At 37.7% G+C, this 27909-nt stretch overlaps 1 protein-coding gene and 1 non-coding gene across 6 annotated transcripts in view; one reads left to right on the top strand and one right to left on the bottom strand.

Annotated features, from left to right (window-relative positions):
* NEO1 (neogenin 1) overlaps positions 1–27909 on the top strand; it is a 243043-nt gene that overhangs the window by 164329 nt on the left and 50805 nt on the right. For 3 of the 5 annotated variants that reach the window (XM_032622723.1, XM_032622727.1, XM_032622722.1), the window contains exons 8-11: positions 11427–11646; positions 18702–18856; positions 23193–23341; positions 23714–23852. In XM_032622723.1, coding sequence (XP_032478614.1) covers positions 11427–11646; positions 18702–18856; positions 23193–23341; positions 23714–23852 — 663 coding nt within the window. The remainder of the gene's footprint in view (positions 1–11426; positions 11647–18701; positions 18857–23192; positions 23342–23713; positions 23853–27909) is intronic. The other 2 variants (XM_032622728.1, XM_032622724.1) reach the window with 1 other exon arrangement.
* On the bottom strand, positions 5179–5285 carry LOC116750296. The gene has a single exon (XR_004348992.1). It is a non-coding gene; the product is annotated as a U6 spliceosomal RNA (small nuclear RNA).

Below are 27909 nucleotides of genomic sequence, written 5' to 3'. Positions count from 1 at the left end.
GATAATAACAACAGTACGTTACCAAGGAGGTGAATATGAGTACATTTCAACATTAACACAAATTGATGTAACATAAAATATTACATCACAGAGAAAAACTCAAAAAGAACAGGTATCTCAGTATCTATAAAAGGCCTTAAACAAAATCTCATTTATAATTAAAGTGTATTTTTTTTCTAAACATCTTTATTGGAGTATAACTGCTTTACAATGGTGTGTTAGTTTCTGCTTTACAACAAAGTGAATCAATTATACATATACATATATCCCCATATCTCTTCCCTCTTGCGTCTCCCTCCCTCCCACCCTCCCTATCCCACCCCTCTAGGTGGTCACAAAGCACTGAACTGATCTCCCTGTGCTATGTGGCTGCTTCCCACTAGCTATCTATTTTACATTTGGTAGTGTATATATGTCCATGCCACTCTCTCACTTTGTCCTATCATACCCTTCCCCTTCCCCGTATCCTCAAGTCCATTCTCTAGTAGGTCTGCATGTTTATTCCTGCCTTGCCCCTAGGTTCTTCATGAACATTTTTTTTTGTTGTTTTTTAGATTCCATATATATGTGTTAACATACGGTGTTTGTTTTTCTCTTTCTGACAGCCTTCACTCTGTATGACAGACTCTAGGCCCATCCACCTCACTACAAATAACTCAATTTCATTTCTTTTTATGGCTGAGTAATATTCCATTGTATATATGTGCCACAGCTTCTATATCCATTCATCTGTCAGTGGACACTTAGGTTGCTTCCATATCCTGGCTATTGTAAATAGAGCTGCAGTGAACATTTTGGTGCATGACTCTTTTTGAATTATGGTTTTCTCAGGGTATATACCCAGTAGTGGGATTGCTAGGTCGTATGTTAGTTCTATTGTTAGTTTTTTAAGGAACCTGCATACTGTTCTGCATAGTGGCTGTATCAATTTACATTCCCACCAACAGTGCAAGAGGGTTCGCTTTTCTCCACACCCTCTCCAGCATTTATTGTCTGTAGATTTTTTGATGATGGCCATTCTGACCAGTGTGAGATGATATCTCGTTGTAGATTTGATTTCCATTACTCTAATGATTAATAATGTTGAGCATTCTTTCATGTGTTTGTTGGCAATCTGTATATCTTCTTTGGAGAAATGTCTATGTAGGTCTTCTGCCCATTTTTGGATTGGGTTGTTTGTTTTTTGATATTGAGCTGCATGAACTGCTTGTCAATTTTGGAAATTAATCATTGGTCAGTTGCTTCATTTGCAAATATTTTCTCCCATTCTGAGGGTTGTCTTTTCATCTTGTTTATGGTTTCCTTTGCTGTGCAACAGTTTTTAAGTTTCATTAGGTCCCATTTGTTTATTTTTGTTTTTATTTCTCTTTCTCTAGGAGATGGGTCAAAAAGGATCTTTCTGTGATTTATGTCATAGAGTGTTCTCCCTATGTTTTCCTCTAAGAGTTTGATAGTGTCTGGCCCTACATTTAGGTCTTTAATCCATTTGGAGTTTATTTTTGTGTATGGTGTTAGGGAGTGTTCTAATTTCATTCTTTTACATGTAGCTGTCCAGTTTTCCCAGCACCACTTATTGAAGAGGCTGTCTTTTCTCCACTGTATATTCTTGCCTCCTTTGTCAAAGATAAGGTGACCATATGTGAGTGGGTTTATCTCTGGGCTTTCTATCCTGTTCCATTGATCTATATTTCTGTTTTTGTACCAGTACCATACTGTCTCGATTACTGTAGCTTTGTAGTATAGTCTGAAGTCAGGGAAGCTGATTCCTCCAGCTCCGTTTTTCCTTCTCAAGATTGCTTTGGCTATTTGGGGTCTTTTGTGTTTCCATACAGATTGTGAAATTTTTTGTTCTAGTTCTGTGAAAAATGCCAGTGGTACTTTGATAGGGATTGCATTGAATCTGTAGATTGCTTTGGGTAATATATTGCTTTGGGTAGTCATTTTCCCAATGTTGATTCTTCCAATCCAAGAACATGGCATATCTCTCCATCTATTTGTATCATCTTTAATTTCTTTCATCAGTGTCTTATAATTATCTGCATACAGGTCTTTTGTCTCCTTAGGTAGGTTTATTCCTAGATATTTTATTCTTTTCGTTGCAGTGGTAAATAGGAGAGTTTTCTTAACTTCACTTTCAGATTTTTCATCATTAGTGTATAGGAATGCCAGAGATTTCTGTGCATTAATTTTATATCCTGCTACTTTACCAAATTCATTAATTAGCTCTAGTAGTTTTCTGGTAGCATCTTTAGGATTCTCTGTGTATAGTATAGTATCATGTCATCTGCAAACAGTGACAGCTTTACTTCTTCTTTTCCATTTGGATTCCTTTTATTTCTTTTCTTCTCTGATTGCTGTGGCTAAAACTTCCAAAACTATGTTGAATAATAATGCTGAGAGTGGGCTACCTTGTCTTGTTGCTGATCTTAGTGGAAATGGTCTCAGTTTTTCACCATTGAGAACGATGTTGCCTGTGGGTTTGTCATATATGGCCTTTATTATGTTGAGGTAAGTTCCCTCTGTGCCTACTTTCTGGAGGGTTTTTATCATAAATGGGTGTTGAATTTTGTTGAAAGCTTTTTCTGCATCTATTGAGATGATCATATGGTTTTTCTCCTTCAGTTTGTTAATATGGTGTATCACATTGATTGATTTGCATACATTGAAGAATCCTTGCATTCCTGGGATAAACCCCACTTGATCATGGTGTATGATCCTTTCAATGTGTTGTTGGATTCTGTTTGCTAGTATTTTGTTGAGGATTTTTGCATCTATGTTCATCAGTGATATTGGCCTGTAGTTTTCTTTCTTTGTGACATCTTTGTCTGGTTTTGGTATCAGGGTGATGGTGGCCTCCTAGAATGAGTTTGGGAGTGTTCCTCCCTCTGCTATATTTTGGAAGAGTTTGAGAAGGATAGGTGTTAGCTCTTCTCTAAATGTTTGATAGAATTCACTTGTGAAGCCATCTGGTCCTGGACTTTTGTTTGTTGGAAGATTTTTTTTTTTTTTTTTTTGCGGTACGCGGGCCTCTCACTGTTGTGGCCTCTCCCGTTGCGGAGCACAGGCTCCAGACGCACAGGCTCAGCGGCACTGGCTCACGGACCCAGCCGCTCCGTGGCATGTGGGATCTTCCCGGACCGGGGCACGAACCCGTGTCCCCTGCATCGGCAGGCGGACTCTCAACCACTGCGCCACCAGGGAAGCCCATGTTGGAAGATTTTTAATCATAGTTTCAATTTCAGTGCTTGTGATTGGTCTGTTCATATTTTCTGTTTCTTCCTGGTTCAGTCTCTGAAGGTTCTGTATTTCTAAGAATTTCTCCATTTCTTCCAGGTTGTCCATTTTATTGGCATAGAGTTGCTTGTAGTAATCTCTCATGATCCTTTGTATTTCTGCAGTGTCAGTTGTTACTTCTCCTTTTTCATTTCTAGTTCTATTGATTTGAGTCTTCTCCCTTTTTTTCTTGATGAGTCTGGCTAATGGTTTATCAATGTTATCTTCTCAAAGAACCAACTTTTAGTTTTATTGATCTTTGCTATCGTTGCCTTCATTTCTTTTTCGTTTATTTCTGATCTGATCTTTATGATTTCTTTCCTTCTGCTAACTTTAGGGGTTTTTTCTTCTTCTTTCTCTAATTGCTTTAGGTGTAAGGTTAGGTTGTTTATTTGAGATGTTTCTTGTTTCTTAAGGTAGGATTGTATTGCTATAAACTTCCCTCTTAGAACTGCTTTTGCTACATCCCATAGGTTTTGGGTCGTTGTGTTTTCATTGTCATTTGTTGCTAGGTAGTTTTTGATTTCCTCTTTGATTTCTTCAGTGATCTCTTGGTTATTAAATAGTGTATTATTTAGCTTCCATGTGTTTGTATTTTTTACAGATTTTTTCCTGTAATTGATATCTAGTCTCATAGCATTGTGGTCAGAAAAGATACTTGATACGACTTCAATTTTCTTAAATTTACCAAGGCTTGATTTGTGACCCAAGATATGATCTATCCTGGAGAATGTTCCATGAGCACTTGAGAAGAAAGTGTATTCTGTTGTTTTTGGATGGAATGTCCTGTAAATATCAATTAAGTCCATCTTGTTTAATGTATCATTTAAAGCTTGTGTTTCCTTATTTTTTTTCATTTTGGATGATCTGTCCATTGGTGAAAGTAGGGTGTTAAAGTCTCCCACTATTATTGTGTTACTGTTGATTTCCCCTTTATTGCTGTTAGTATTCGCCTTATGTATTGAGGTGCTCCTATGTGGGTGCATAAATATTTACAATTGTTACAACTTCTTCTTGGATCGATCCCTTGATCCTTATGTAGTGTCCTTCTTTGTCTCTTGTAATAGTCTTTGTTTTAAAGTCTATTTTGTCTGATATGAGAATTGCTACTCCATCTTTATTTTGATTTCTCTTTGCATGGAATATCTTTTTCCATCCCCTCCCTTTCAGTCTGGATGTGTCCCTAGGTCTGAAGTGGGTCTCTTGTAGACAGCATATATACGGGTCTTGTTTTTGTATCCATTCAGCCGGTCTGTGTGTTTTGGTTGGAGCATTTAATCTATTTACATTTAAGGTAATTATCGATATGTATGTTCCTATTCCCATATTCTTTTTGTTTGTGTTTTTTTTGGCGGTACGCGGGCCTCTCACTGCTGTGGCTTCTCCCGTTGCAGAGCACAGGCTCCAGACGCGCAGGCCCAGCAGCCATGGCTCAGGGGCCCAGCCGCTCCGCGGCATGTGGGATCTTCCCGGACCCGGGCACAAACCCGTGTCCCCTGCATCGGCAGGCGGACTCTCAACCACTGCGCCACCAGGGAGCCCTTTATTTAATTTTTGATAGTTTGACTAATATGTGTCTTGGTGTGTTTCTCCTTGGATTTATCCTGTATGGGACTCTCTGCTTCCTGGACATGATTAACTACTTCCTTTCCCATATTTGGGAAGTTTTCAACTATAATTTCTTCAAATATTTTCTCAGCCCCTTTCTTTTTCTGGGACCCCTATAATTCTACTGTTGGTGCGTTTAATGTTGTCCCTGAGGTCTCTGAGACCGTCCTCAATTCTTTTCATTCTTTTTTCTTTATTCTGCTCTGCAGTAGTTATTTCCACTATTTTATCTTTCAGGTCACTTATCCGTTCTTCTGCCTCAGTTATTCTGCTATTGATCCCTTCTAGAGAATTTTTAAATATATGGAACGCTTCATGAATTTGCATGTCATCCTTGTGCAGGGACCATGCTAATCTTCTCTGTATCATTCCAATTTTAGTATATGTGCTGCTGAAGCGAGCACATCATCAGATCTTTTATTTTCACAACTGAACTCTGGTGGCAGAAGGAAAAACAACCAGCCTAATTCTTAATATAATCAGACCTTTTTTTTTTTTTTAAGTAACAGATTTTTTACTACATTTGGCCTAGATATCTGTATAGTTCACTTATGCTTTAGGATCCTTGATAATCAGTTGGCATACCTGTGAAACCTTTGAGTAGTTTCTGGACGTTTTAATTTTGTCATGACTTCAGATAGGTTGATTTTAAGCTCAGGTGTATTGAGCAACAGAGAAGTCCTAGGACTCAGTAACTATTACTGTTTTACACTAGAAAAAAAAATATTGTTTAATTGTTGCAACTAGTCAGTCTAAACCATTTCATTCTTTTCAACAGTATTATTGAAGTATGATATGTAAAACTCTCTACAGATAACATCATTTTGTATATAGAAAATCATGAAGAATCCATGAGTAAACTATTAGAACTAATAAATAAGCTTAGCAAGTCAGTATCAGTATACATAAATCATTTGTATTTATATATACTTGCAGGAACAATCTGAGATTGAAATTAAGAAAACAATTTCATGTATAATAGCATCAAAAAGAATAAAATAATAAATTTAACAAAGGAATTTCAAAACTTATGCTCAGAAAACCATAAAACATTTTTTAAAGAAATTAAAGATGTAAATAATAAATGGAGACAATTCGTGTTCATCAATTTAAAGAATTAATACATTCCCAACAGTGTATGAGGATTCTAGTTTTTCCAACACTAAGTATTGTGTACCTTTTTTGTTTGTAACCATTGTAGTGGGTGTGTAGTAGTATCCTTTTTTTTAAATTAATTTATTAATTTTTGGCTGCCTTGGGTCTTCGTTGCAGTGTGTGGGCTTCTTATCACGGTTGCTTCTCGTTGCGGAGCAGGGGCTCTAGGCGCACAGGCTTCAGTAGTTGTGGTTTGCGGGCTCAGTAGTTGTGGCTCATGGGCTTCGTTGCTCCACAGCATGTGGGATCTTCCTGGAACAGGGATCGAATCCGTGTCCCCTGCCTTGGCAGGTGGATTCTTAACCACTGCGCCATCAGAGAAGTCCCTGTAGTAGTATCTTATTGTGATTTTAATTCACATTTTCCTAATGACATTGATGTTAAACACATTTTCACATGTGTGTTGGCCATTTGTATGTTCTTTTTGGTGAAATGACTTTTCAAGTCTTTTGCCTGTTTTTAAATTGGCTTGTTTTCTTACTAATTTATAGAAGTTGATTATATATTCTGATCCTGAATATATATTCTGAATTATATGTTCAAGTCCTTCATCAGATACACACTTTGGAAATATTTTCTGCCAGTCTCTGGCTTATCATTTACTTAGTTGTTTTCCTTAATGTGCTGAAGTTTTTATTTCTAATAAAGTACAGTTTATCTGTTTTTTTTTTTCTGTATCTTGTGCTTTTGTTATCATGTCTAAGAATACTTTTCTAACCCAAGGCACAAAGACTTTCCCCTATATATTTTTTCAGAAGTTTTAGTTCTTCTATTAAGTCTAGGAGCTGTTTTGAGTTAATCTTTGTATGTGGTGTTAAGTAAGGATCTAAGTTCACTGCTTTGCATGGGGATATGTAGTTGTACCAGCACCAGTTGTTGAAAAGACTGTTCTTACCACATTGAAACTTCTGGACACCTTAGCTGAAAACCAGTTGACCACAAATATAGGGGCATACTTCTGGACTCTCAGTTCTCTTTCACTGATCTATATGCCTATTCATATGCTGGACTGTCTCAATTACTAGAGCTTTATAGTAACTTTTGAAATCGGGTAATCCAAGTCCTCCAACCATTTGCTTCTTTTTCAGAATTATTTTGGCTATTCTAGATCTTTTGCAGATCTTAATATTAGATTTTAGGGGCAGCATATCATCTTAACAACATTAAGTCTTCTAATCCATGAACATTTATTTATTTAGATGTTTTCATTTAGATCTTTATTTATTGAGAGTTTAAAAAATTTCTCTCAGCAATGAGTTGTAGTTTTCAGGGTACAAATCTTACGCTTCTTCCATTAAATTTATTCTTAAATATTTCATTCTTTTTTGATGCTGTTGTAAATGGAGTTGTGTTCTTAATTTTAGTTTTGGATTGTTCATTCCTAGTGTGTAGAAATAGAGTTGTTTTTTAGATATTGATCTTGTATCCTATGACCTTGCTAAACGTATTTATTCGTTTTGGTAGCTTTTTTTTTTTTCCTAGATCCATTAGGGTTTTCTACTCAGTTAATTATTAATTACAAATAAAAACAGTATTACTTTTTCCTTTTTAATCTTTATTCAGTTTTTCTTGCATTCTTGCACTGGCTTGGACCAGTGCAATGCTTAATATAAGAAGCAGGAGCTAACATCCTTGTTTCCAGTGTTGGGGAAAAAGCATTTATTCCTTCACCATTTAAGTATAATGTTCACCATAGGTTTTTTAGGTCTAGGAAGTTTACTTCTTTTCCTAATTTGTTGAGAGTTTTTATTGTGAATAGGTGTTTGATTTTGTCAAATTCTTTTTCTGCATCTATTGAGATGATCAGGTTTTTTTCTGTTAATATATATTACATTGGTTTTTGGATGTTAAACTAGTCTTGAATTCCTGTGATAAATTGTACTTGATCATGGTTTATAATCCTCTTAATATGTCACCAAATATGGTTTACTAATACCTTGTTAAAGATTTTTGTATCTATGATCATGAGGGTTCTGTAGTTTTCTTTTCATGTGATATCTTTGGCTTTTACATCAGAGTAATACTAGCCTCACAAAATGAGTTGGAAGTGTTTCTACTCTTTCTGAAAGAGTTGTGAAGGATTAGTATTAATTCTTCCTTTAAATATTTGATAGCATTCACCAGTGAAACCGTCTGGGCTTGGACTTTTCACTGTGGGAAGATTTTTTTTTTTTTTTTTTTTTTTAAACATCTTTATTGGGGTATAATTGCTTTACAATGGTGTGTTAGTTTCTGCTTTACAACAAAGTGAATCAGCTATACATATACATATGTTCCCATATGTCTTCCCTCTTGCGTCTCCCTCCCTCCCACTCTCCCCATCCCACCCTTCCAGGCTGTCCCAAAGCACCGAGCTAATATCCCTGTGCCTTGCGGCTGCTTCTGTGGGAAGATTTTTATTTATATTTTTCTATCTATTATAGTTCTGTCTAGATTTTATGTTTCTTCTTGAGTAGGTTTGGTAATTTTTGTCCTCCTCGGAACGTTTTTATTTCCTTTAAGTTGTCTGATTTACTGGCATAAATTTGTTCATAATATTCTCTTATAATTTTTAATATCTGTGGGATTCATAGCATTGTCCCCTCTTTTATTTTGGTAGCTTACATCTTCTCTTAATTTCTTACCCTTGTATTTTTTTAAGAATGTGGTTAAAATTTAATTTTTTACCAGCTTTATTGAGGTATAATTGACAAATAAATGGTAATATATTTAAAGTGTACAACATAATGATTTGATACATATACATTGTGAAAGGATTCCAACATTTAAGTTAGTTAACACATCTATCACCTCACATGGTTACTTTTTTGGGTGTGTGAAAAAGCTTAACCTGCTATATTAAGAAAAGAAAAAAAGCTTAAGGACTACACTCTTCAGTAAGGTAGAACCTTAGGTAATTCATATGAGACTTATCTTCTGGTAAAGGTATTTTAATTTCCCTCTAAGCACTGCTTTAACTGCATCTTTTCATTTTTAATATGTTGTATTTTCATTTCATTCAGTTAAAAATATTAAAAAAATTTTTTTCTTGCTATTTCTTCATTGACTTGGGTTATTTAGGAGTGTGTTTTTTGATTTCCAAATATTTGAGGTTTTCCCAGATTTCTTTGGATTCATATATTTTGGGGCTCTTCTGTTAGATGTGTATGCATTTATAATTGGTATATTCAAAGAAGAAATACATAAATAAATGATAACAGTTGGAGATTTCAATATCCTACTCTCAAAAACTGATAAAACAATTAGAAAGAGTACAGAGGACTTAAGCAATCCTGTCAGTCAACTTGACCTAGCTGACATCGTAGACTCTCCACCCAGCAACTGCAGACACAGATTCTTTCCAAGCACATATGGAACAATTGTCAGGATAGACTATATGCTGGGACACAAAACAAGTTTCAGTACCTTTTAAAAGGCTGAAACTGTACAAAGTATGTCTCCAACCACAACAGAATTACATATAGAGTGGCATAGACATATATACACTACCAAATGTAAAATAGATAGCTAGTGGGAAGCAGCTGCACAGCACAGGGAGATCAGTTTGGTGCTTTGTGACCACCTAGAGGGGTGGGATAGGGAAGGTGGGAGGGAGACGCAAGAGGGAGGAGATATGGGGATGTATGTATATGTATAGCTGATTCACTTTGTTATACAGCAGAAACTAACACACCATTGTAAAGCAATTATACTCCAATAAAGATGTTAAAAAAAAAAAAATATATCCACAGCAGGTCCATTCTTTGTCTGGAGCTTGCTTTCCCTTGCTATGAAAGTGGTAAATCCCACAAGCTCAGGGGTTTTCTCCTATAACACCTACTGCACGTGCAGGCATTCATTCTGGGCCCTTTGCATTGCCTTCACGAGACTTGGGGGCACGGGGAATTGACAAAAACAAACAAGAGTCCCTGACTGCTCCCATAACCCTGAGTGGCACAACAAGGACTAAAAACTTCTATTGGCTAAATCCAGAGGCCTCTTAAGCTAAAAACCATGGCTGGTTTTAACACTCCACCACTTCCTATTCCTAGGAAGGGTGATTTAGCCTTTTTTAAATGTCAGTCTCCATATATAATATAGAGATACAATGATAGTACCTATTTCACAGAGTTGTAAGGATTGAATGAGTCCATGTAAAGAGCGAGAGTGCCGTGTAGAAAGTGCTCAATAAATGGTAGCTGTCTAGAGACTTTACGTTGGTCTTCCTCTGCCTTTCCCTCGGAGAATTTATTCTCTTTGGCATATTTATTTAGACTGCCTCACTTTAAAAGATTCTCCTGTAATTCATAGACATTTTCAGGAGGTTGTTGTCCTACCATTTCATTGAAAACGAGGTCCAGAATTGTCATGCTTTCCTCTCTGCCTCTCTTCTAATTTCCCCATTAAGGTTAGGACAGAATTCGAATTCCGTCAGTTGAAAATTGTGAGATTAAACGTATACTCCAAGGTGAAGGAGATTTTAGGTTAATATTAGGAATGGACTTCTAAAGTCAGAAGTGTCCAACAACAGAATGGACTGACTCCGGGCATACAGACAGAGGCTTTCGACTTGCAGAGCTCTGATTTGCCACTGCTTCATCTGTCCCATCAAGTCCCTGGGGTCTGCAAGCTGTCATAATCTATTACACTGCAGTGAGGACTGTACCAAACAGATATGCTACCTAATAAGTATTATATTTGTGTGACTTTGGAATTTGTGATGCACGATTTTATACTGTTGTAGTCAAATGAATTGATGAGAGGAAATGAACTATAACTTAGTGAATTGAGAAAGGTTATCAGACTTCCCTGGGTATTGCCAAATACAGAGAGCAAACTTTAATGTTAGACTCCAGTTGAAGATCTGGCTCTTGAACCTCCTGCAGAGCTAAAGGCACACACAGCTCTGCAGTGAGGTCATGATAGTCTGTGGGGCCTATGTTGAGTGTAATTAGGCCCATCCATACTATAAACATTATTCCATATTTTGATAAAGTGGGAAAAAATATTGAGGTTTTATCATATATAAGGCTTTTATGTGCAAAGTTCAACAGATGTTGCATGCTGCTTTCAGAATTAAAGAAAATTACTTGGGCACTGATGTGTCCTTCCGTGAAATGTTTTATTCTTAGCTGTCACACTCCCTGTCCCTTGCCAACAACCATTATAGTGACCAGAAAGTCTGCTTGCTCTGCAGTGATGTGTCTTGACTAGTGCCCATTAGTTTTCAGTAGTTACCCCTGGCCTGCATGTTAGCCTTCAGTTTAATGGCCTTTTTTATGTTCATTCATTTTATTTTATTTCCCATCGTGGTTTTGTTTATTTCTTTTTTGTTTTTTGTTTTTTCTGTTCTCTTTTTTAAAACCGTCGTGGTTTGCCCTTCATATTCCCCAATATTTGCACATGACAAGATGTTGCCATCCCAACATTACCTCCCACTTCACTGACCAGTGCCACTACTGACCATCTAGCACCAGCCACAACTGGACCACTGCCTTCAGCTCCTCGGGATGTCGTGGCCTCCTTGGTCTCTACCCGCTTCATCAAATTGACATGGCGGACACCTGCATCAGATCCTCATGGGGACAACCTTACCTACTCTGTCTTCTACACCAAGGAAGGGATTGCTAGGTAAGTGCCTGTACGTCTGGAGCCGGTTAGTTGCATCTTGTCCACCCAAGACCAGCCGTCCCCCCACCCCGACTCTTTACCGTGTAGAATCTCTACCAACTTTCAGAAAATACGATCACCGAGATGACCTAGTTTTAGGTCATTAAAAGTAAATTCCTAAACAGACTGAAGTCCTGGTATTCTTTCCTGCCTCTCTGGGATGACTTGGGGAGAGAGTTATTTAAGTTAGAAGTATTAAAATGTAACCAGGGCTACCGTTTTTTCATAAGAGTCAGTCAAGCACAACCCATAGGCTATGTCTTTCTTAGAACTTTCAGATTCTAGAAATTAAGGTAGTTATTAAAGTAATCTTAATGAATATCTGTCTGTACCCGTACACGGATGTGGGTTGCTGAGCTCTGGGGTGTGGGGGGGGGGGTGTCCCCTTGATGACACAAGAGTATTTAGTGACTCATTTTCCTAAAACAGCATTTCATTAAATTTCTGTCCATCTCCACCTCTTTCAGGAACTCACGTTGCTCTCCATTGCTTTTGGAGATTCTCTAGAATCACCAGGCTGCTTTACTCCACAGTCTACCTTTGTTTTATCTATCCAACCTTATTTTCCTTTAACCCCAGTTTAGCTCACTTTCTAATGAAACCAGTCTAATTCCTGTCACTATGCAGCCTATTTTCCCAGTCTGTTCTCTTCAGTCACTTCCCCCTTGAAAAAAGCGTTTTTCAACTGAAACTAAAATTCAGTTAATCTTTCTTGGCCCAGACTAAGCCCCATGAAGCCCTCATAAATCTTTCTCTACCTTTTTCAGCACATACAGCTTTTCTCTTGTATGTATGTCTGTGCCACTGATATTGGCACTTAATTATGATAACACATCATCTAATACTACCATAGTTGTTACTCTTCTGTTATTTTATGTGTATTTGTGTTGTTTTCCCAACCAGGTTATAAACTCTTTGGGAGGTACCATGCCACATGCTGACTGTGTACTCTGAATGTTGCTGAGTAGATTCCTTCATTGTGCTGTTACTTCACACCAAAATAAGAAAACTAAAATAATCTGTCTTGGTTATGGCCCTAACCCATGAAATAAAGCTTGTATTTCTACAAGGGTGCTTAGATTTGATATATATTGTATTTAATACCAGACTGGCAAGTTCAGCAAGTACAGGCACCTTCGTCAAGTCAGTACCCCTTGGTTTAATACTCTTGAGACATCTGAGTGACATAATTTGAGTCAGATAGGTGGAGCTGCTCCCAGGGTCATAGAATGTTCATCCGAACACTGCACTGGATGTTTGGGGAGTCACAAAGATAAGGAAACGTAGAGCTAGTCCCAGAAAGGCAAGATATTACTACCAAACAGAACCTGTCTTAAAATGTTGCCAGTAGGCTTTTAGATCGCATTGCAAACGTCATGGGATTACACAGAAGGAAAAAAGCTTTTAGTAATTCCTCAGAAGCAAGCTTATGTGCATCACAGGGCCTTTGCCCTTGTTGTTCCTTCCACCAGAACTGCATTTCCCTCACAAATAACTGTCTGGCTTCTTGTCTGTCATCCTCAGATGATCCCTTCTCAGGTCTTCCATGACTACCCACCCAGCTTAACCCCTTGGTCACTGTCGCACAGCGGGGCACTTGGTGGCTTGTTCCCAAGCCAGTTGTTAAATTTTCAGGAAATTTTGCAAACCTAATGACATGGCTCAGTAGTTCAGAATTGGGTAGAGGGAGTATTTACAGTGAGAAGTGCTACAAACCAGGGCCAGTTGTTAATCATTTACCAGAACATCACTGTAACATACCACCGTATTTTGTTTTTTAGCTTTTGTGTTGTGTTTCTTCAGAACACTTAATACTCAGAAATTTTCTCTTCATATTAATGCACTCATGGTGTTTGTCTTGTTCAGTGGAGTATCACCATCACCTGGAACAGAGCCTGGCTTATAAGTAGCACTACAAGTATAAATAAATACTTGTTAAGTGAGTAATTCTAATGAATGGAGAAATAATAATTATTCAAGAAATGTTGAGATAATTAACCTCCATTTAATAGAAGGAATAAAGTTGTATCTCTGTCTTATGTATAATAACAAGTTATAGATGTATCAAGACGTATTTTTAAAACTTCTAAGTGTATTAGAAGAAAATATAGAAACTATTTTCATCACTTAATGTACCTTTTAAAGGAAGACAGAAAATTCAGGAACCATATAGGAGAGATTGACAGAGTTTATTATATAACTGTAAAATTCCATGTGATAAAACATAATAAAAAAATCAAATTATCAACTGATAAGCTGGGAAAAAATTTAACATTTGTAGAAGATTGTATTGATATCCAGTCTATATAAAGAACTTCTACAAATCACAAGTAAAAGACAGATATCTCAAGAGGCAGATGGTATAAGTAGGTGCCTCAAAGAAGTTAGTGGAAAGCCCATTAAAGTTCAAAAAAAAGTTTTCACGATTACTAACAATCTTGGAAATACAAAATGATGAGTTACCATTTTTCACGTGTAAGGCTGGCAGAAATTTTAAGTTGATAATATCCAGTGTTAAGTGAGCTGAATGTTGAGATTAAATCCAATCTAGGCTCTTGGTGGTAGTATAAGTTAGAGGAGCCTTTGGAGAAGGTGATTTGGCAGAATTAAAAAAAAAAAAGTTTAATGCACATTCCTTTCAACCCAACAATTACACTTCTAGGTGTCTGTCCTATAGATGTGCCAATATACATACACATAGGGCACTCATAAAAAATGTTTATGTAGCATTATTTGTAAGGATTAAAAAAAGGAAACAAAGTAAATGTCCACTGGTAGAGGAATGGGCATATAGTTAATATATGTATATCCATATGAAGTATGATGCAGGAATTTTTTTAATGACTTATATCTATATATTTTGATGTGTATATAAATGCCTAGGTCAGTGATTCTCAACCAGCGACAGATTTGCCCCCCATCTCCCAGTGGGCATTTGGCAATGTCTGCTGACACTTTTGGTTATTGCAGCTGAGGTGGGAGGGGATGCTTACTGCTGTCTAGTGAGTAGAAGCCAGAGATGCTGATAAACATCCTACAATGTACAGGACAGCTCCCCCCCCACCCACCAAAACAAAGAATTATCTTGCCCAAAATGTCAAGATACAGGTCTACATGCCACCTTTAGGTCTCAGGGTGGAACAGGTTTTAAGGAGGGAGAAAAACTAGGACTTTTAATTATATATACTTTTGTTTGTAATGAAAATCTGTCACTTATTAGTGAATCATGTGTTGAAATAAGCAGGGATGATTAATAAATGAAGTTGGAATTGAAAAAATGTAGAAGATAAATTGGCAGGGGCAGGAGGACAGGGCAAGTATATGTGAAGAAAGAGGAGATGCAAGGAAGATCCAATTCAATTTGTGTTGTTGGAAGGATGGGAAAGTAAGAAAGCTCTGGCCTAGAGTTTTTGGTCAGAATTAGTAAGAGATTACAATAAAGTGGAAGTTTGGAGCCAAGTGTTGGAATGCCAGTAGGAATTTTGACAATCAGTTAAGAAGGGACCATTTTAGACTTCTGAGCAAGTATACACTGTGGTTTTATTAAACAGCTTTTATTAGCAGTACTTGGAGGGCACTGCATAAGATTAGAGAGGAAAAGCAGTGGAGTCAGGGAGACAGATCAGTAGTAGTTAGGTTGATCTAGGCATGTGGTAGGCCCAGATGAAGATGACAGCAGTGACTTGGAACAGACAATAAATCTGGGGAATAGTTCAAAGGAATATTCTTGGAGATTGTAATAATAATTTTTGTCGCTTCATTACTTTATGATTTCTGAACAGAAGCAATGAAAGAATAGAAATAACACTAAGTCAAAGACTAGATCCCTGTTACTTGTTTTATAAACAAAACTTATTTAACCTTTATAAGTTAAATTTTCTCATCTAAAAAATGAAGGTCTTCATAGACATTATCTTCATAGACTTAAAACATTTCGATGTGAGGATATATGCCGCTGCCTGCATTTACGAATTCCCCTACTTCCTGCATTTGATAATTCAACCACCAGGTGGCATTATGTGTCTTGGTCATGAGCTATATAATTCTGTTGGGTACCTGAGTTTCCTGAAATTCCAGAGGGTTCTTCCTCTGCCATTCCACCTATGAAATGTTCACCTTTTTTTTTCAATGCCTTTAATGTAAACAGCAGTATTTTCTGTTAGCCACCAAATGGAAAGTACAGAGTAAGTTATTCCAGAAATTAATAGCATTTTAGAGTTGGACAAAGCCTTACATATCTGTTAGTCTAGTCCAGGAGCTGGCAAACTATAGACCCTGGGCCAAATCAAACTTGTGATTTTTATGGCCCAAGAGCTAAGAATAGTTTTTACATTTTCAAACGGTTACATTTTAATAGGTTATACAAGTAACTACAGTTGACCCTTGAACGACATGGGTTTGAACTGCGCACATCCACTTATATGTGGATTTTTCTGTACTATGGTACAGTACTACATGATCCACAATTGGTTGAATTCCCAGATTCAGAACTGTGGATAGGGAGGAGCAACTAAAGTTATACTTGGATTTTTAACTGTGGAGATGGTTGGTAATATTTTTCATTTGGCATCTTGGCCTGTAGATATTTACTATCAAGCCCTTTAAGAAAAAGTTCACCACCCTGGGCTCATTCTTTCATTTAATACATGAAGAAACTGAAGCCCAGAAAGAATTGGTGACTTTCCCACTATTCCCTAGCAAGCTAGTAGTGTTGCCAGAACTAGAATTGGAGCTCCTAACTTCTGGCCCAGCACCGTCTTAGTATAAAGTGTATCTTTTTCTTTCTCTTTTGACTCTTAGCTAAGACATTCTAACCTAAGACCCATCGTAACCTCACACATTTATGAGAATTGTCCTTCATAACTCACCCTGGATCTTTCCTGAAGTCAAAAGTTTTTTTCTAGACAGACACTTGGTTCTGGGACCTCAGACCAATCTACTGTTAGAAGCCTTTTCAGGTGCTAGATGTTTCATCTTAGGGAATCATACCTCCTACTGATTTTTTCTTGTTGTAATGCTTCTGTAGAAATTTGTTCTAGGTATTTTCCCCTTTTACATAGGAACAAACAAAAAGATAAACGTGATATCATTAGTATATCATTTACACATCAAAAGGCAAATTTCCATTCATTCATTCAGTACACATTTGCGATGGTACTTCTGTGTGTGAGCCTTCTGCTAGTGCTTCTGTGGTATGTGAACATGAATGAACACTCTTTCACTTTTATTTAAAGTAAGATAGTGCCCCCCTCCCCCCCCCCCCCCCCGGCTGTCTTTCTGAGAGAGAACTTGTTTAAAGTTTCATGTACAGTGAGCGAAACAGACTATTCTGTGCTCTGGCGTGGAGCTGTTAGTTTAATGAAATGTCAAATACCATACTTCCTTTTAGACGGCATTTGTGATTGGATCAAGTGTCAGAAACCTCACAGCATAAGAAATCAGTTGATACTCTCCTTCTAAATCTTGTGATTTAGAGGTTTAGCTGAAGAGAAAATAATATCTATAGATATCCCAAGTGTCTCTGAGCAATAACTTTTATTACCGTGATATTCTTTTCCAATGGACCCAACTGACTGTAGACAGACAACCTTAATAAATACGTTGTGGGTGGGTACTGTTTGTTTGTTTTAATTAAAATAACATAGTTTAAAGAACTATAGAAAACTATTGAAAAACGCTCACATCTCCGAAATGCAAATGTTCACACACAATCAGACAAATTGGCATATGGTCACGTAGAACTAAACAAATCTTAATCAGTAGCTTCAGGGAAAATTATCAGTATTTTAAAGTAAGAATTTAATTCAACAGATTATTAGGTAATTTTAAATAATTTCTTCCACAGAGTAGTTTTGGGCCCTTTTATTGCTCTCTCAATATAGACACAGATCTTTCCTCACATGATCAGTAATTCTTAAAGACCAGCTATTTGTCTAAAGCAATTATTTTCCTTTACAATATTTGTTGAAAGCAAATATAATCTGGTTTTTGTTATAGTGAGTACAGTATACTGAGCATAATTATGGGCCCAAGTGTGGACACAGAGACCCCAAAAATAGAGCCTGGAGGCCACCTTTTTAAAGAACCTAACTGATAACTGTTTTTATGTTTTCATCGCATAACACTAGACCACTGGCCATTTGTACTGTTTGTGATAAGATTTGTTAAACATTTCAAATCAGTTTGAAAATCATTCAAGATTTTTTGTTTTAAGAAATAAATTATAAAAATCAGAGGCATGGGCTTTCCTGGTGGCTCAGTGGTTGGAGGTCTGCCTGCCGATGCAGGGGACACGGGTTCGTGACCCGGTCCGGGGGATCCCACATGTCGCGGAGTGGCGGGGCCCGTGAGCCATGGCCGCTGGGCCTGCGCGTCCGGAGCCTGTGCTCCGCGGCGGGAGAGGCCATGGCAGTGAGAGGCCTGCGTACCGCAAAAAAAAAAAACAATAATAAAATAAAACCAGAGTCATGATTAGCTTATTTTATAGACTGGATTCATTTAAATTGTTAATGTTTTGTTCTCAGTTTTGAAAGTGATAATCTCTAATTTTCTTTTTATTGAGAGTCTGTTATCCAGAAGATACACAGCATTCTTTGATACTGTCTGTGAAAATTGGGTCATACCTATTGGGTCATACCTTCTATATGTCTCCCTGAGGATAACCCCTTAAAATTCAGTGATTCCTAAAGCGTACAGAATTGGTGACCAGCTGCCCCATTTGAGATGGCACCAAGAAGACTCTTTGTGTCTTTTCTGAAAGGAAGTTGTGATTATAGCCAGGAATATCAGTAATGTTTAAGCAAGAACACCAGCGATTTATCAGACATGTATGACATTGCTCTTTGCCAGCGTCCATATTCTGTGCACTGTTTCGCCCCCAAAAGTTTCCTTTTTTGAGAGTTAATTTGACTTAGATTTATTAAGATTTTGATGTCATATGGTATCTATAGGCATTACAATGAAAATGAAACTGCACATTCTGGAAATTTTCCTAATCGATCCCTCTTTCTCCAAAGGGAACGTGTTGAAAATACCAGTCGCCCCGGAGAAATGCAGGTAACCATCCAAAACCTAATGCCAGCGACTGTGTACATCTTTAGAGTTATGGCTCAAAATAAACATGGCTCCGGAGAGAGTTCAGCTCCACTACGAGTAGAAACACAGCCTGAGGGTAAGTCTCCCATCTCTCTGTCAGCCCCACCTATAGGGAGACCTGTATGAAGGGCTACCTTATATATAGCCTGGCATACCATAGGAGTGCAGAAGATAACAGTTCCTCACCTTCAAGGTCCTTACAAAATAGTTACGGGAGATCAGATTAATTCACATCAAGCAGTAGCAAATAGTGTAAGACAATATAATTCTGCTGATAGACACCCAAATTTCACTGATCCTTTAAGACTAGCTCAGATGCCTTCCTAGAACCTTCCCTCTGATCTTATCTAATATTGTATCTCGACAGTCCTAAGATACATTATCATTTTCTTCCTTGAATTATGGTTATGAATATATCTCATTAATTTTATGGCAAAGACAGAGTCTTTTCTATCCTTTTATTTCCCACCATATCTAATGCAGTGCCTCACATAGGAAGTAGGTATTTAATCATTGTTCAACGGGATTGCCCTGATCTTTATACATACCACACTCTTTGGAATCTCTTCAGGGCTTTACTTTGGACCTGCTGTCTTTTGTGCTAAATAATGTTACTTCCAGTTACATTTCTTAAGATTTTCTCCAACTGAAATGAGTGTCAAGTTGATTTATCTTAGAAATGTCTTCTGTGTCTTAAATTTTGGTTTTAAACTATAGGCCAGAAATGACAAGAAGCAGTCAAATCAGAATTAATGCTTATCTCATGAGGCTTTCTTCTACACTTTTACCTTTTAACATGAGCCACTGTTTTTCCTTGGATCCTTCTCCAGATTTCTTTTACTGTTAACTGCACTAGTGTTTCTGTATTAACAAACTTGCAGTAACAAAATTTTACTTCAGCTAGGGAGCATGGGAGATAAATTCATGAAAGCTACTGACCAGGGAACTAAGCATATTAAATGAATTTACCGCTGAAACTATGGAAATAATTCAAGGACTCTGCCCGATGGGTAGCATAGGTGAAGTCGAAAAGCTGTGGAACTTCACTTTCTAATGCTGCAGCAAATCATTTACCCATCAAACAGTTATTGAGGACCTCCTCTACCAGGCACTGCAAAAACTATAAGAGATGCAGAGGATGGACAAGATAGGAATTCTCCCCTTAAAGAATGAGCAGTCAATATAGGAGGCCATTGATCATTCCAGTAATAGAGCTTAAAGACCAGGAATCAAACCCAAGCAAAAACAAGAGGGCCAACAGAGAGCAGGGGGTCGGGGGGCGGGGGGGTTGATTTAAGGAAAGAATGTGTTCTTGCTGCAGGGAAAGGATGTTGAATTTCATGGTTGCTGTGTTCAGATGAGAGCAGGAACTCCTAATATTAGATTTCAAACTCAAGCCATGAAGCAAAACTCAATTTTCCTTCATTAACTCTCACATACCGGCGTCATTCATGAAAGATAATGGGATACAGAACAAGGAAGAGTTACTGTAAAAGTTAGGTATATCAAGTCAGGTTCCTAGAAAAAGATGAGACCTGAGGTTGGCCTTAAAGCATTTGGCTTAGAGCAAGCATTCTTGGGGAAGGACACTGCTTGACCCCACCCCAAAATAGGACAAACAGTGCACATGCAAGGTGAGTCATGATGAAAGTAAAGGAAAAGACCACTGAATTTGATTCAGTTTCAGGGTTCAATCCTGGGGCCATGACCCTTCTGAAGATACATGAAAATATTTGTGTGTCTGTACATCTTCACATCTTCCTTGGGAAAGAGCCTGTGGTTTTCATTATCATTTCAGAACTTACAAGTCAAACTATTGAGAACCACTGCACTAGAAGGGGCATTGTCAAGTCAGAGATGAAAGAAGAGATTTATTGAGTGCCTGTCATGTGCCAGGCACCATGCTAGGCAGCAAGATGTAAAGACGAGTAAGACTTGACTTCTGTTCACAAGGAGCTTACAGTTTGGTACCAGCGCCAGACAAGTAAACGGGCAATGATGTGATGTACAGTCATCACAAGGAAAGTAGGCAGCACAATCATTTATTCAAGGAATTCGATGAAACGAAAGTAGCTAAATAAGAATATAGATGGAAGGGTCAGCAGATTCTGGTGAGAGTATTTTAGGGGTAGAGAGTGACTATAACATGTTTTGGCAAAAGAGGAGTTAGTGGAGAGAGATTTGCATTTTATCTGGAGGTATTCAGCTTGGGGGCAGGTGGGAGGGGCCGTAAGTGTGGGAGTCAGCCTTGGGAAAATAGTTTACATTTTTAGCTTTTCAAACCAACTTAAATTTTTTTCCATTTTTTAATGCCACTGTACAGATGAAATGAAAGAATTTACTAGCTCCTATTTTAGGATCATCTTTGCCTACATTTAGCCAATGAATATACTGAAAGTGATTTCAAGGGAATTTGTTCTGTTCTCCTTCCCTTTTAAAAAGTTAGGGGAAAGTTTTCCATAGCAGCAGAAGTGTGACAGTTCCCACCTGTCAGGCTGCACAAAATATGCTCTTAAGTGAATAACATGATTCATGCCTAAATAAAGCAAACAACTGCCAGAAAACCATATTCAGGTTTCTCTGCTTTGGTAGGAAAACGAATCTTCAACTGTCATGCTGTTATTTAAGCAAGCCAGCTTGTTTTACATTTTGTTTGTTTTTTCCCCTTTCCTTAAATCTAATGGATGTCTGTTACAGAAGCAGTGGCACCAGAGAAATGGTTTTCAGATACAGAGTATCCACCAAAATGTAGATATAGGCACCTGCCAGGATTTGTGTATAAACTGGGACTGGAGCCTGTCAGTCAGACAAAAAATATAGTAAAAAAGGATGTGAGCTGTTGTAGGATTTAGAGCTGGGCAGACAATCAGTCAGCCAATCGTGGGATCTTCCAGTCACATCATCCCACAGAGGGTGTTGTCATAATCCCCTAACTGGTTTTCCTGAGTCCACGTTTTAGAACGAGGAAGTGCTCTGCTCCTAGCTCCACTACCCGCCAACTTTTCTATCTTTTGGGAATGGTTCTTAACCTCTCAGCCTCATCCATAAGTAGGAATGATAACAGTATCCATCTCATTTGGGTTAGTGCACAGATTAAATAAGATGTAATTTAAATAAATGTAAAGCACTTAATGCTGGACTGATTGCAAGCATTCAATAAATGGTGGCTATTTTTAAAATTATTATTTATCTAGTCTTGTGCCATTATTGTTTTTCTTCCATGCATGTGTTCACATGTTCTTTTTAAATGCAGATCTGATCATGTCATGTTCCTGCTCAAAATTCTTCAGTAATTACCTAACACCTGCAAGAAATAATCCGAACTCATAGCAGGGCCTTAGAGGTTCTCCTTTATCTGGCTCTTGTCATCCTTTGCAGCATTCTTTCTCCCATATCCATTCTTGTTTCACCGTGAACCACATGACACTGTGTTCTTACCTGTTATGTCCAAATTGATTGGATCAATTTCCCTCTTGGTGTCTGAGAAAACTACTCATTCTTCCTGCTCCTCGGAAGTCCTCACCAATCCTTCCCTTTTGTAACCACCCCCACCCAAAGCAGAATTGTGTACTCTGTTCTTTCAGTTTTCATTACAGACGTTACCTAATCTATCAGCACTTAGGATCTTCTTTGTAACTGTATGTCTGACTTCCCTCTAGACTGGGAGTTCTTTGTGGGCAGGGACTCTGTCCATCATTCATTGTATCCCCAGAGCCTGGTAAAAGAAGGCTCTCTTTTTGTGATGTTTGCTTTTATGTGCTGCAGTCCCACTGCAAAACTAGGATTTTATAAACCACAAGAAGAATTCTGCACTGTTCACATTTTTCTTTGAATAAATTTGAGATACATCACAGATGATTTTTGGTTTTTCAGTCATAAAGAGGGAAATCATTTAATTATATATTATCCTGAAACCACTTCAGTCAGAACGCTTGTTTTCGTAGTTTTTTTTTGTTTTAAAAACATAGCCAGGGCTTCCCTGGTGGTGCAATGGTTAAGAATCCGCCTGCCAACGCAGGGGACACAGGTTCGAGTCCTGGTCCGGGAAGATCCCACATGCCGCGGAGCAACTAAGCCCGTGTGCCAGAACTACTGAGCCTGCACTCTAGAGCCTGGAAGCCACAACTACTGAGCCCACATGCCACAACTACTGAAGCCCACGTGCCTAGAGCCCACGCTCTTCAACAAGAGAAGCCACCTCAGTGAGAAGCCCACGCACCGCAATGAAGAGTAGTCCCCGCTCGCTGCAACTAGAGAAGACCCACGTGCAGCAGCGAAGACCCGACACAGCCAAAAATAAATAATTAATTAAATTAAAAAAAAAAACATAGTGTGCCATTATTGCTGAGAATGGTCTTGAGGGATGCAGTAAATTTTATTTATGTCTTACTGTCTTGAAATTTTCTTTCTAGTTCAGCTCCCTGGCCCAGCACCTAACATCCGAGCATATGCAACTTCACCTACTTCCATTACTGTCACCTGGGAAACACCATTGTCTGGAAATGGGGAAATTCAGAATTACAAACTGTACTACATGGAAAAAGGAACTGATAAAGAACAGGTATAATAGGAAGCCATTTTTTAATGCATTGATTGGAATAGTAGAGTTGAAATATATTTCCTAAACTCAATACCTGCTTGTCTAGAAATCTGAGGAAAAAAATATGTATAAGAAATGAAAAGTTGATAGATTCTATTTCTTGGTACAAAGGTTTATTCTGTAGTTTTTGCCAGCAAGGGTTCCTAAACATCAAGGAGTATTTCTCAGCAAACTGCAGTGCTTATGATTAATTTGCTTTAACTGTTAAATAATATTCTGTAAAAGGAACAAAAATCTGCATTATGTCAAATATAGAATTTGTATAGTTCTTTATTTTGCAGCATTTCTTTTGGCTTGAGTTGTGTATATATAAATTGTTTTATTTTATTCAAGGATGTTGATGTTTCAAGTCACTCCCACACCATTAACGGGTTGAAAAAATATACAGAGTATAGTTTCCGAGTGGTGGCCTACAATAAACATGGTCCTGGAGTCTCCACACAAGATGTTGCTGTTCGAACATTTTCAGATGGTGAGTCTTTCTTCCTCTGGAACAAAATACCATACTTGGGGGCGCTGGTGGCATAGTAGCAAGATCATGGGCTTTGATGTCAAGGAGACTTGACATCTGAACTGGTTCAGATACCAGTTCTAGTAGTGTGACTTCGGTCAAGTCACTTCACATGTCTGAGCATGTTTCCTTATATGTGAAATTTATAATACCAACTTCATTGGGTTGCTGTAAAGATCCAGTGAGAGAGCATAGAACATGTAGTGCCTGGTACTGAATAGTTTCTCTGTATTTTTATTTTTACTAGATGCTTTTGTATAAGTAAATATTATTGCTTGTTCATAGCACAGACCATGCCAGGGCTGTTGGAAGGCTGGGCTTGCTCTACTTAATAATCATATTTGCCTGCCAAATAGGTCTTTTTTTTTTTTTAAACATCTTTATTGGAGTATAATTGCTTTACAATGGTGTGTTAGTTTCTGCTGTATAACAAAGTGAATCAGCTATACATATACATATATCCCCATATCGCCTCCCTCTTGCATCTCCCTCCCACCCTCCCTATCCCACCCCTCTAGGTGGGCACAAAGCATCGAGCTGATCTCCCTGTGCTATGTAGCTGCTTCCCACTAGCTACCTGTTTTGCATTTGGTAGTGTGTATATGTCCCTGCCACTCTCTCACTTCATCCCAGCTTACGCTTCCCCCTCCCTATGTCCTCAAGTGCATTCTCTATGTCTGTATCTTTATTCCTGTCCTAACCCTAGGTTCTTCAGAACCTTTTTTTTTTTTTAAGATTCCATATATATGTGTTAGCATACGGTATTTGTTTTCCTTTTTCTGGCTTACTTCACTCTGTATGACAGTCCCTAGGTCCATCCACCTCACTACAAATAACTCAATTTCGTTTCTTTTTATGGCTGAGTAATATTCCATTGTATATATGTGCCACATCTTTATCCATTCATCTGTTGATGACACTTAGGTTGTTTCCATGTCCTGGATATTGTAAATAGAGCTGCAGTGAACATTGTGGTACATGACTCTCTTTGAATTATGGTTTTCTCAGGGTATTTGCCCAGTAGTGGGATTGCTGGGTCATATGGTAGTACTATTTTTAGTTTTTTAAGGAACCTCCATACTGTTCTCCATAGTGGCTGTATCAATTTACATTCCCACCAACAGTGCAAGAGGGTTCCCTGTTCTCTACACCCTCTCCAGCATTTATTGTTTGTAGACTTTTTGATGATGGCCATTCTAACTGGTGTGAGGTGATACTCACTGTAATTTTGATTTGCATTTCTCTGATGATTAGTGATGTTGAACATCCTTTCATGTGTTTGTTGGCAATCTGTATATCTTCTTTGGACAAATGTCTATTTAGGTCTTCTGCCCATTTTGGGATTGGGTTGTTTATTTTTTTTATATTGAGCTGCATGAGCTGCTTGTCAATTTTGGAAATTAATCCTTTGTCAGTTGCTTCATTTGCAAATATTTTCTCCCATTCTGAGGGTTGTCTTTTCGTCTTTTTATGGTTTCCTTTGCTGTGCAACAGCTGTTAAGTTTCATTAGGTCCCATTTGTTTATTTTTGTTTTTATTTCCATTTCTCTAGAAGATGAGTCAAAAAGGATCTTGCTGTGATTTATGTCATAGAGTGTTCTGCCTATGTTTTCCTCTAAGAGTTTGATAGTGTCTGGCCTTACATTTAGGTCTTTAATCCATTTTGAGTTTATTTTTATGTATGGTGTTAGGGAGTGTTCTAATTTCATTCTTTTACATGTAGCTGTCCAGTTTTCCCAGCACGACTTATTGAAGAGGCTGTCTTTTCTCCATTGTATATTCTTGCCTCCTTTGTCAAAGATAAGGTGACCATATGTGAGTGGGTTTATCTCTGGGCTTTCTATCCTGTTCCACTGATCTATATTTCTGTGCCAATACCATACTGTCTTGATTACTGTAGCTTTGTAGTATATAGTCTGAAGTCAGGGAGGCTGATTCCTCAAGCTCCGTTTTTCTTTCTCAAGATTGCTTTGACTATTCGGGGTCTTTTGTGTTTCCATGCAAATTGTGAAATTGTTTGTTCTAGTTCTGTGAAAAATAGCATTGGTAGTTTGATAGGGATTGCATTGAATCTGTAGATTGCTTTGGGTAGAATAGTCATTTTTACAGTGTTGATTCTTCCACTCCAAGAACATGGTATATCTCTCCATATATTTGTATCATCTTTAATTTCTTTCATCAGTGTCTTATAGTTTTCTGCATACATGTCTTTTGTCTCCTTTGGTAGGTTTATTCCTAGGTATTTTATTTTTTTTGCTGTAGTGGTAAATGGGAGTGTTTCCTTAGTTTCTCTTTCAGATTTTTCATCATTAGTGTATAGGAATGCCAGAGATTTCTGTGCATTAATTTTGTATCCTGCTACTTTACCAAATTCATTAATTAGCTCTAGTAGTTTTCTGGTAGCATCTTTAGGATTCTCTGTGTATAGTATAGTATCATGTCATCTGCAAACAGTGACAGCTTTACTTCTTCTTTTCCAATTTGGATTCCTTCTGTTTCTTTTTCTTCTCTGATTGCTGTGGCTAAAGAGAAACCTTGTCTTTTTAGCAAGCCTTGTCTTTTTCCTGATCTTAGTGGACATGGTTTCAGTTTTTCACCATTGAGAACGCCGTTGGCTGTGGGTTTGTCATATATGACCTTTATTATGTTGAGGTAAGTTCCCTCTCTGCCTACTTTCTGGAGGGTTTTTATCATAAATGGGTGTTGAATTTTGTTGAAAGCTTTTTCTGCATCTATTGAGATGATCATATGGTTTTTCTCCTTCAGTTTGTTAATGTGGTTTATCACACTGATTGATTTGAGTATACTGAAGAATCCTTTCTTTTCTGGGACAAACCCCATTGATCATGGTGTATGATCCTTTTAATGTGCTGTTGGATTCTGTTTGCTAGTATTTTGTTGAGGATTTTTGCATCTATGTTCATCAGTGATATTTGCCTGTAGTTTTCTTTTTTTGTGACATCTTTGTCTGGTTTTGGTATTAGGGTGATGGTGGCCTCATAGAATGAGTTTGAGAATGTTCCTCCCCCTGCTATAGTTTGGAAGGGTTTGAGAAGGATAGGTGTTAGCTCTTCTCTAAATGTTTCATAGAATTCGCCTGTGAAGCCATCTGGTCCTGGGCTTTTGTTTGTTGGAAGATTTTTAATCACAGTTTTAATTTCAGTGCTTGTGATTGGTCTGTTTATATTTTCTATTTCTTCCTGGTTCAGTCTCGGAAGGTTGTGCTTTTCTAAGAATTTGTCCATCTCTTCCAGGTTGTCCATTTTATTGGCATATAGTTGCTTGTAGTAATCTCTCATGATCCTTTGTATTTCTGCAGTGTCAATTGTTACTTCTCCTTTTTCATTTCTAATTCTACGGATTTCAGTCTTCTCCCTTTTTTTCTTGATGAGTCTGGCTAATGGTTTATCAATTTTGTTTATCTTCTCAAAGAACCAGCTTTTAGTTTTATTGATCTTTGCTATTGTTTCCTTCATTTCTTTTTCAGTTATTTCTGATCTGATCTTATGTTTTCTTTCCTTCTGCTAACTTTGGGGGTTTTTTGTTCTTTCTCTAATTGCTTTAGGTGTAAGTTTAGGTTGTTTGAGATGTTTCTGGTTTCTTGAGGTAGGATTGGATTGCTATAAACTTCCCTCTTAGACCTGCTTTTGCTGCATCCCATAGGTTTTGGGTCGTTGTGTTTTCATTGTCATTTGTTTCTAGGTATTTTTTTATTTCCTCTTTGATTTTTTTCAGTGATCTCTTGGATATTTAGTAGTGTATTGTTTAGCCTCCATGTGTTTGTATTTTTTACAGGTTTTTTTTCCTGTAATTGATATCTAGTCTCATAGCATTGTGGTCAGAAAAGATACTTGATACGATTTCAATTTTCTTAAATTTACCAAGACTTGATTTGTGACCCAAGATACGATCTATCCTGGAGAATGTTCCATGAGCACTTGAGAAGAAAGTGTTTTCTGTTGTTTTGGAATGGAATGTCCTATAAATATCAAGTCCTTCTTGTTTAATGGATCATTTA

This window comes from Phocoena sinus, chromosome 2, assembly GCF_008692025.1.
Source record: "Phocoena sinus isolate mPhoSin1 chromosome 2, mPhoSin1.pri, whole genome shotgun sequence".
Lineage (NCBI taxonomy): Eukaryota > Metazoa > Chordata > Mammalia > Artiodactyla > Phocoenidae > Phocoena > Phocoena sinus.
Note: the sequence above shows the minus strand (reverse complement) of the source record. Positions and strands in the feature narration are given on the sequence as shown.